The sequence below is a fragment of the Mustelus asterias genome, chromosome 6, assembly GCF_964213995.1.
Source record: "Mustelus asterias chromosome 6, sMusAst1.hap1.1, whole genome shotgun sequence".
In the NCBI taxonomy this organism is placed as follows: domain Eukaryota; kingdom Metazoa; phylum Chordata; class Chondrichthyes; order Carcharhiniformes; family Triakidae; genus Mustelus; species Mustelus asterias.
This window is the reverse complement of record NC_135806.1, coordinates 144,445,302-144,456,514: the sequence shown is the minus strand read 5'-3', so window position 1 is coordinate 144,456,514 and position 11,213 is coordinate 144,445,302. Positions and strand designations below refer to the sequence as shown.

The following is an 11,213-nucleotide window of genomic DNA, read 5'->3' as shown; positions in this document are numbered from 1 at the left end:
AACTCCTGCCGCAACCAGCATACCTTTTGATTGTTTGGGATTTTGTAATGGACAGACTCGATAGGACGAATGCTCCCCTGGGGCAGCACGGTGGCACAGTGATTAGCACTGCTGCCTCACAACACCAGGGACCCGGTTCAATTCCCGGCTTGGGTCACTGTCTGCGCGGAGTCTGCACGCTCTCCCCGTGTCTGCGTAGGTTTCCTCCGGGTGCTCCGGTTTCCTCCCACATGCTGAAAGACGTGTTGGTTAGGTGCATTGACCCGAACAGGCGCCAGATTGTGGCGACTAGGGGAATTTTACAGTAACTTCATTGCAGTGTTAATGTAAGCCTTCAATGTGACTAATAAATAAACCTTAACCTTACCTTCTGCGCTGTAGGGATTCTATGATTCTGAGTTTGTGTTGGGAAGTGGTGCATTTTCATATTAGCTCAGTCATGGCTTTTTTGATTAGCAGTTTTAGTTTTTAATCATCATTTAGTTACAGCAAATCAGGGCAATGCAATCCAAGAGTTTTACAAAACCAGAAGCTGTGCATACATAAAGATTCAGCACTTTTCAAAATAGAACATGCAGCTTTTCTGGATTAGAAACTGGTATATAATCCATTATATACGTCACAAAATGTTGATATTTGTACTCTTGAATCTTCTTTACATTTAATTATTAAAATACAAAATTAGGACAGAGAAAAACTACTTTCAGATTTCTACTTTGAGCAAACAAGGGCTGATGGTTTGACTTGCTTTAATTTTATCTCCCTTTGACTTATAAAATTTAGCAGCTGTTGTCCTCTGTAAAACAAAAGCCTTAAATTGTTTGGTCAAAGAGAGATGGAAGTTGGCGAGAATGTAGAAGATGATGGATGGGCTAAGTAAGTAAGGCAGTTGGAAGGAGTCAGATGGTGATAAAAGGAAACACGCAAAAGATCTCCAGCATTAGTGATGACTGGCTAGTGTAGAATTTGGCTTTAAAGATAAAAATCATGCACATCTTAAAAATTCTCCCTCAAATATTTTTCCCATTGTCCAACTTGAAAGAAAACTGTTCATGAGACATAACTTATTTTATTCTTACAAATCAGTTTATTTTTCAATTCTGTGTGGAGCAATCTCAATACCTGTTGCAAACATTTACTCAGAATCTAAGATGCCAGAATATTCCATACCACAAGAATCTATTCTGAACTGAAGGTGAAGCCCTGAGCAGCAGGGTCGCGCTACTGTGTGCAGCTAGCAAGAGGCAGTGAGGTTCAGAAATCAGGCCATCATTCATCAAGCATTTTCCACAGCTTATTTTTCCAAATTACACAAAACCTATTGATTTGAAGACACTATCAGTTATGTTAACTGGAGAGTTTCCTGGTCAGCAATATTGCAGAAGGCAACGGCAAACCACTGCAGTACTTTGTCAAACATAAACATGGACCAATCCATTGTAAGTCCATGCTCACCAATGCCCTCATAGGGCAAGGTCCCTGACGGAGGAAGTTCTGCTATGTTCCCATTGGTTGGGATTAAATTGCTGAGAATTATTTGATATTCTTAATTTCAAACCACGAATAGCAGCATTTTAAACTCCCTCACAGATCAGTTTATTTTCTTTATTTTTGTAAAGGTGAAGGATATTAGTCCTTGGGACAGCACAGTGTCAACATCAAGCATTCCCAGGTGAGGTAAAGCATGAGGAGGTACCAGAAATGTGCCTTTCACAGACCAGTCATTTTCCTACTGCTGTAGCTTCTCAGAGTGAAAGTAGCAGGTTAGTTTCACATTGGGGCAGTTTGTGCTCTGCTCAAGACATTGCTTCAAAACTCCAGAATTCTTTCACAGAAGATCCTTACAGCGAGTGGATAAGACCACTACCTCCAGTCTGGAGTGATATAAACCCAGAAGGTCAGAGACCAGTCTAACCCAGAGCATTACCCAAAGCCCTTCTTAAAAGTCAGGGGCTTCTCTGATACCATGTAGGTTAGAGGAGAACAAGTTGTTAAATTCTCTGGGCAGCCTTATTACATCTTATCAACAACATGGGGTACACTTGCTGCAGTAATATAAAAGCAAATACTGTGGATGCTGGAAATCTGAAATAAAAACAAAAAATGCTGAAAAAACTCGGAGCTCCTCTGGAGAAGCATTAACTTGAAACATTAACTCTGTTTCTCTCTCCACAGATGCTGCGAGACCTAAGGTTTTCCAGCACTTTCTGTTTTTATTACACTTAGTGTAGTTTCCCTTAATCTCAACAAGTTTGCTACAGGATACAAGATAAATTTGAAACACGAGCATGACTTTATTACAAATTGGTGAATTACCACATACTGAATTTAAAAAAATAAGTTATGTTGCATGAATATATCCCATTTAATGGTGGGATCTATTCCATATATAATCTTGTTACCTGTACATCTCTAAAGGCAAAGATAGAAGATTGATTTCACAAAATGTTGAAAATAGAAGATTGATTTCATAAAGTGCTGAAGGTTTTTTAAGACAAGGTGATCTGTACGCAGTAAAAATAATACTCTCAGCGTTAGAGTCTCTAGACTCTGACATGTGTTGCCATGTTATCATGGAAACAAGGGCACTTCCTTTTACTAGGCAACAAAAAGAGATGCAGTTGATAGCCTTGACTTCCCCTGCATTTTGGAACTGGTGAAGTAGGCTGGAATTCTCCGGTCTCGCACGCCCTACTACTGCTGTCAGCGAGAATGGAGAATTGGCAATCAGCCAAATCTCTGTTCACAGCAACGAGATCGGAAAATCCCAGCCGCGAACAAGTTCGGAGAATCCAGCCTGTTATTTCTTTGACAGTTCAAAGTCACACTCCATCAAATAAAAATTGTTGCCAGACTCTACTGTACTGGTAGGATTTGGAAGGTAAAGTCACATTGGGAGCGAGCTTCATATTTAGGTTGCAGTTAATCCATTAGTGATATGATGCAGAATATTAAAGGAACAATCCATGAGAATGGTATAGTGTGGAATGTGTCTGATTATCCTGCTCTATGCTATACTGAATCAAAACACCTCAAGAGAGATGGGATATGCCTGAAGCTAGCATTGGCAGTGAGCAGTGGGAGGCCCAACCTGTCAAGCATAGGATATGTAGGACCCCAGGCAGCCCATAAAGGGGAGATGGTGCAGGAAGAAGACATGGCAGTAATGGATTGAGGCCCTCTAATAAAAAAAAATCTATCTTCATAACAAATGATCCTGAGATTACATTGGAGCTCATGTCTGTAGTTTGGGAAAGAATAAACAAATGAATATGGTATGTTTTCAATTCTTGTAAAATTTGCAGTTACCCTGCACCAATGTTCAGCTGGAGGAAAGACTGCAAGACCCACAATTTGGTTCAGTATTTTGCATAGACTATAACATCTTACTCAAAACAGATGGGAAGTGGGTCTCTATCTAGGACCCCAGTCTTCAAAAAGCTCAGCTCCCACCATAAAATGAGACAATGTCACTTTTAACATTTAAGAAAAACTTGGACGGGTTCATGGATGAGAGGGGTGTGGAGGGATATGGTCCAAGTGCAGGTCAGTGGGACTAGGCATAAAATGGTTCGGCGCAGACAAGAAGGGCCAAAAGGCCTGTTTCTGAGCTGTAATTTTCTATGGTTCTATGGTTCTAATGCACCTCCTCATTCCCCCAACATTATATTAATAGAAAAGGAACACTGCAATATGAAACAACAATATACATTGCTGCAGCTCCAAAATACTGGGTATGAAGTTCTGGCTATTGTCTACAATCAGTTTTCATAAAGTATCAGTTTCTACAGTTCCGTTTTCAAATATAATGATTTCTCGCAACTAAGAACAAGGGCCTAGTGAAACCAGGCCTATGGCACACGTGAATAGTTTAATTTTCACAACTGAAGAATGGCTTTATGCAAAGAAATGAACCGCCATCCCTCAGAGCAATAACTTGGATGGAAAATAAAACTTGTTTAACCCTTTTAGGATGTTAAACAAATACTACAAAGTTAACCAGGACCATGGTTATGTACACATTCTATACATGCTCTATATTGTCTGTTTAAACCACACACATAGTGGAGTTCACATACACAACAAAACACAGGACCAAGTATATATTCATTTTTAAGGTAGTGTCTTCGGTTTGACAAAATGTTGGAATATCTTTGTGCTGTGGAAATTGGCGTTGGGTATTGTAGTATCCCTAGGGAGGGAGGAAATAAAATCAACCTCCCGGTCCTGATTCCTACCTACAACTGGAATTGCAACAGAACAGGAAACGGTGGGTTCAGCAGGGATGTTCTTTATGTCAAATAACCTGCATTCAGTTTGTACAAATTTTCTCTTGAAGAACAGCCACTTGAACTAGACTGTGGGTCACTTGCACCCAAGAAACTGTGCCCAAGCACGAGTCAGTGAGAGTTGAGTTAGTGAGAGAAATTACACAGTGTCTTTTTTCGGTTTCGTGTCACGTAGAACCAATTATTTCAGCAGACAATATAGAAATGCAAATTATTTTTTGTCACAGTGGTGTATTAAAGTCAGGGTAAGATTGCATCCTCCAACCAATATTAGTTACCTGATTTGAGTACACAGTTCTTTGCACATTTTTGTAATGAACAATCCCAAAACAGGTCAGGCAAACAATCTCCAAGAGATGGTCTCACAGCAAAGTATGGAGAAGTAAAACCTGACATGAAGCAATAGCTCCCGTCCTTTAAAACGTTCTGAAGCAGCAGGAACAGGGAGACAGAGAAAATCCCCAGAGATACAGCCTCGTAAGCAATGAGAGGCTACCAGATGTCTCCATATAAAAGCATCTTTTATACATGCTAGTTTCAAGCCTCGTGTAATGTGCTCAGGCATACAGTGTGCATTCTGTGGGTATTAATTTACTGTGTAGCTCTGACTAACATCTTGCTGACAATTGAGCAAACGTCTTCACCTCTGATTAAGATGATGAACACGTTATAATTGTACAAAGTCACTGAAAACACTTCTGGTATTTAAAGAAAATTAGACACAGAAAAGTACCTACTATAACTACCTAGACAATCCGTCATTCTCAACTGTGAGAATTTGTCTCCTAGATTGATTCCACATCATCCTGAAGAGCATCAGTAATTAGTGTGCAATGATAAATACTCAGAAGCTGATAGCACAATCGCTGCTGAATGACTGAAGTCAGTATTAAATTGGCACATTCAGATATTAGTTTCATTGTCCTCAGTAATCCAACAATTAGAGACTTATCATTGATTAACTGCAACTAAGTTTGGTTTGTTGGTATTTTTCACTTTGACTGAGATGGCATCTGGTGGCTTCCTGAAACATGCTCACATTGGTAACACAGTATTCTGGTGTACTGTTTTTTTCAATTCATTTGACTGAGAAACAGAATGGACACACATTGACACTGCATTATGCAGGAGTATCCCAGTGAGTGAACACAGTTGAACTTTCTAGTCCCCAGAAGCACTATTACCTACCAAAGCTGTCACAGATCCAACATGACCAGCAAAAATACCAAGCTGAACTCTGGGCAGGGCTAAAAGAAGCATTTCGGCATGTGGCAATACGGAGTACCATGTCAATTGGTTGTGTTAGGCTGTTGCACATTGTGTTTTTAACATTGATTAAAGGGGAATGTCTTCAGCCTGCCACTGTTATAATGAGTATCTCAAATAGAACTATGAAATAGAGCGAGTCAGAAAGCAATCAGTGTCCAACTCAGTTCAGCTAACTGAAAGAGTGTGCGGTCCCAACTGGTACTATCAAACAGAACAGACCAATATGGCTGAATGATGCTGCCCCTAAACAGCAGCTATATGTTTAAAAAGAACCAGTCTCCATCATGTTGCTCGTACTTCTCTACCCTCTCACCATTAAGAACTGATAGAAGGAACATTTTGAGCTATGCTGAAGCATTTCTTACAAGCATTCCTTGTGAACCATGTGGTTGTATGGTGCTCAAGCCTTTGTTTTAAAGTTAGATGTTCATATACAAGTTGTATGTTTAAAGATAGGTTTTCTGAATTTGCTCCCCTGGTGTGAAGGTTCACCTGCCAGGTGCACACATCAAACATACTGCTTACTTTTTAATAACAGGCAGCTGGTAAATCTTTTTTTTATTCATTCGTGGGACATTGCTGGCTGCCCATCCCTATTTGCCCTTGAGAAGGTGGTGGTGAGCTGCCTTCTTGAAACGTTAATACAGCTGAGTGGCTTGCTGGGCCATTTCAGAGGGCAGTTGAGTCAACTACATTGCTGTGGCTCTGGAGTCACATGTAGGCCAGACCATGTAAGGACAACATTCCACCATCTGCCTTGGTGGGATTCTAACCTGGGTCCCCAAAGCATTAGCTGAGTTTCTGGATTAATAGAATAGCGATAATACCACTAGGCCATCGCCTCCCCTATAGGAACATTTTCCAGGATTTTCTGGGGCGGCACGGTGCCACAGTGATTAGCACTGCTGCCTCACAGCACCAGGGACCTGGGTTCGATTCGTAGCTTGGGTCACTAGCTGTGTGGGGTTTGCACGTTGTCCCCATGTCTGCATGGGTTTCCTCCGGGTGCTGCGGTTTCCTCCCACAGTCCAAAAGATGTGCTGGTTAGGCGCATTGACCCGAACAGACGCCAGACTGTGGCGACTAGAGGAATTTTACAGTAACTTCATTGCAGTGTTAATATAAGCCTTACTTGTCACTAATAAATAAACTTTACTTTTACTTTACTTTAGATTTACCAGTGAGAGAGTGAGGCACTGTCAAAATCATGTGTGCAGAGAGAACGGTTCCTTAGTTTAAGGATCTGAGCATTCAGTTGAGATCTGGGGCTTCTTGATTGTCTTGTATCATGCTGGAAGAGAGCCACTGGTACAGGCTCACTTATCTATTGATTTCCCTATACATACTGGGTATGGGTTAGGCAGTTATTTCACACCGTGCTGACAGAATAGTTGGTAATCTCCCAAAAATAATTATAGCCTGCCTACACTTCAATGTGGGCTGTAGGAAATTGGAGAGTAATTTTTCTTTACATTCATTCATGGGATGTGGGCATCACTCTTAGTGTCACTGACAAGGCCAGAATTTATTGTCCATCTCTAAATCATAACCAAGGGTCATTCTTAATCTTCAGTTTGATTCACATTTTCCAGGGAGATAATTATATGCTACATTTGATTTGGAAAATAAACCTTTATTCGAAGTGTTTCACAATTACTGTACTTCTGGAAAAGCACTTCTTACTGTCCCTGAGGATTGTTTAAGATGAGATATTTAATATTGTATAATATTGTTTCAGCCCTAATGCTTTCTAGTTGGCATAGGGTTACTTAATATAGATATGTGGAATGGAAAGATATATATATAATAAATATATATTATAGATTCCCTGCAAAAAGATAAAGAAATATTGACTAACACAGTAACTATCAGGTTAAGATGGGATTGAAGAGTGTAAGTACATGGTGCTTATAATATCACTTCCCTTCAACTGTGCCTGTAACACATTTACTGTTCCCTACGTCTCTGTGTATCTATTCATGGCAGACTCGGCTGCTGTTTTAATGGTGTTTTCCCTTGGGAAAAACAAAGTAATATGTCTGGGGTGGGTGGGATTATTCCAAGTTGGGAAGGGTGGGGGGCGATGGCACCGTCCAGCATCCATTGTGAAGGTGAAAGGGTCACTCATCAAAGTAGCATGATCAATGTTGAAAGTTCCCACATGGACCATATTTATTCTGTATGTTAATTTTGTGGTAAGGGTGTTGGCAACACTACTGAAAGTGATGGTCATGCTTTAAAATCTGTCAATGAAATTTCAAGTAACTTTTTTAAAAATCCCTTTCAGGTGCATGTTCACCAAGGTTTTGTTAAAAGTCTAAGATTGTTTGTGAGGATTTATGCAAGAGGAATATAAACAAAAAGTGAGTCAATGATTATACAAGTGTTTTCATCTGTGTAAATCCTTTGGGATATGTAGTTGCTTTGGCTATGGAAACTACAATCTACTTACAACTTCCAGAGAACAGACAATAAATCTCACTACTAACTAGTCTTCTGTATCATCTATTTGCAAAAGTGCATTGTTCACAATTACTAAAAAAGAATTTATAGTCTGTATACGATTCTAGATTTATATATTCAACTCATCATAAAGATAGTAGAAAATGTTTGACTCAATTTTGTGTATTAGGCCACGCGATGTATCCCCCATGAATACTTCCTCATCTGCAGTAACTAACTGAAAAAAATCCAGGAAGTTTAAACAAAATTCTTATCCTACTCCATAAAATCACAAACTGTTTCTAATTCATCACTTGATTTTCTCTCTGAACTTCTATCAATTTTTAGTGAATTTTTTACCAATGAGACCACAATTTATACTGTGGAATTGATCTGTAACGATCCTCCCCCACCCACCCACCCCCACACCACACTCCCGCCCCACTAAAATAGAAGAGTTTCAAATTAATCCCTTAGTTTACAAGTACCCATGGTCTGAGAACATTTATTTTCACATTATAGTAAAAAATGAGGTTTCTTACCAACACAAAGCACTGTTTGACTGTTCTGCTAACTGCCTTGTAACCAAAACAATCCTAGAGCAAATAACAATGGGATCAACTTCCAACAGGCTCGTGAACCACTGCATTGAGTTCCCATTCTGAATCTCCAGTCTCTATATTTAGGATGGAGTTACCTGCCCTGTAATGTATGGGTATACTGAGTGCATGTGTGATAAAGTGGGGAGGGAACATAGCCCTTATGAAGGTGAATGCAACATCCACATTTGTGTTTGAGAACCTTTTGTGAGCATCTGTTTTACCTGAATCCCATAGTGGCAGGACACAAAGTTTTCTCCTATTGCTTCTCAGTACACAGCATTGGTGGTACATGAGTGATCATGTCAGAGAGGGTTTATGTGTATTGGAAGTTTAGCTGATGCCAAATTCTGTAACTCTCCGTAGACATTCAGAAACTCCCAACTTACATGCCTACACTATGGGCAGGATTTTCTGAGCCCTCCCGTTGGCAGGATCTTCCCGTCCTGCCAAAGTCACCCCTCGCAGCGGGTTCCCCAGTGGCTGGACAGGAGAGCTACATAAAAATCCATGGACTTGGTGGGAGCAAAAGATCTCGCTGACCAATAGCTCACTGTATCCATCTTGGGAAAACCCACCTTGGAACGATAGGAAAATCCTATGCAGCTTTCTATCATATAGCAGTGAACGAAAGAGTTTTGTCAAATGAATTTCCCCTCTGTGAAATGTTCAGTTCTCCCCTCTAAGGAAGGCCTGAATGGTTACACTCATTAAAGGTTTTCACAATAGTGAGATTAGTTTGGTTGCTGAAACCCCCTATTTAAGGCATGACTGCTGTTTGCAATCCTGTCCGACTAAAGTGAGAAGAGTACAGCTGCTCTTCATGAACCTCATCATCCTCTTTGGTACAAGTGGTGACGCAGCCATTGCAAGCGTTCTGGGTATTGGCTCTTCCCGATTCTTTTTGGACACAGTTTCGAGGAAGCAAAACAGCTATTGACTCTGGAAATTTGCAGTATTACAGACATTTCTGAGTGTTTCAGAACAATGGGTTGTTGAGGAACAGTGTTTCGAGCTTTATCGACAGAGAGCACTTTTCCAAGCATATTCACCCCCTTTCAACATGGGTCTGGTTTAACTTTATAAAAATACATGGTTTTAATCTCACTCTAACAAATATAGCTGACATTCTAAAATAATTCTTAGTCTTAATTTAATCATAATATTTCATAATGGTTGTACCATTTTGCATATTTTGGGGAATATTATTCTTAAATCATTGTACGCAAAGTCTATGTGACACCACTGTCAGCGGATCACAATGGTGCAGTCTATACTTCATGGCTAAAGTCAGGGTATGACATTCCCAAGTTGTTCAGGCATCAGGTATCCAGCTAGCGGGGGTTGACTCTTGCTAGGCAGCACATTTGGGTTCAACAGTAGGCTTTGCTGAGAGCCCACCATGTGTATTGAGGTATAGTCTGGAACGGGGATTGTTGGCTGCCTTGTGTTTTCTGTTTGTTTACAAGAACCGACTGTGACATTTGCAAGGCTTTCTGCGGTGAAATAGCTGCTGAGATTAAGATTTTCCTCTGTACCTGGTCCACTTGCTTTGCTCGAGTCGATGGCACAGAACTGCTCTGCGTCGACCTCTGATGTGTAGGCGTTGTCTGACGGTTTGGTTTTCTGATTTGCCTTTGGGTCCAGTGAGGTTTCTTTGGCCAGGGATATCTGCAGTTTGTTCTGCTGCCCTGGGGAAAGGAGGACACCCCCTGTAGGGGTGATGTCACTTACCTGTGCGTAAAAGTCCATTTTCCCAAATGAACTCTGATTGCTGAGTTGACTGTGTAGAGGTGGTTGATTGAGCCCAGTTTTAGTTATTGTTGACAATCCTTTGTCTGTGGTAACCAGTTGCATTTTACTGCACTCACAGTCCTCACTGTTTGGTTGCAGGCTCCATTTGGCATCTGTACCTGAAATACCTGAAGGAACACCAATATCATTCTTGATGTTTTCTTTTCTTTCATTGCCTTCCAGCTGGAGGCTGCTTAATTCACCTTGTCTGCCAATAATGACTTCCTCAGGACCTTCTGGTTCATAACAACTGTCGCGGCCAGAGTCATCGTCCTTGACACCCAGGCAGTTATCAGACTTCAGGTGGTCTTGGCCAAGGAGTCTGTCTGTGTCTGCCACTTCTGCCTTTTCATCAGGGTCATCAAGATCTATGTCAATGAACTCTACCCAGGGGTCATCAATATAAAGGTCAGACTTGTAGCTGAGGTGATTTGCAAAAATTGAGTTCACTTCATCTATTTTACCCTTCTGTAATAAAAAATAAAAATAATAGCAAAGATATCAAGAAATATTCAGAACACATTTATCAAAATAAAAGCAGAAAGGAAGATACATTTATGGCAGTTCTGTCAGCCTTGGAGAAAGGACAGATAAATGTTTCATATGAAAAAGATTTGTAACAATAGCATTCACCTGAAACATTGATTAAGCTATTTTCAGATGCTGTTTTACATTACTACTAATATACAATTTCAATAAAACAAATGGAATGTTTAATTTTTATCATGTTTTCCTCATCTGGTGCAACACCGTGTGTGTTTACATACTCCCAGCGTGCGTCACAGTGTTTCTACACTCCCAGCGTGCGTCACCCTGTTTC

General features: G+C 40.5%; 1 protein-coding gene across 5 annotated transcripts in view; it reads right to left on the bottom strand.

Moving 5' to 3' along the window:
* Positions 1–748: 748 nt before the first annotated feature.
* ghra (growth hormone receptor a) overlaps positions 749–11,213 on the bottom strand; it is a 303,078-nt gene continuing 292,613 nt past the window's right edge. For all 5 annotated transcript variants that reach the window (XM_078215258.1, XM_078215257.1, XM_078215260.1 and 2 more), the window contains one exon: positions 749–10,861. In XM_078215258.1, the coding sequence (XP_078071384.1) occupies positions 9,890–10,861 (972 nt within the window). In that variant the 3' untranslated portion in view covers positions 749–9,889. The remainder of the gene's footprint in view (positions 10,862–11,213) is intronic.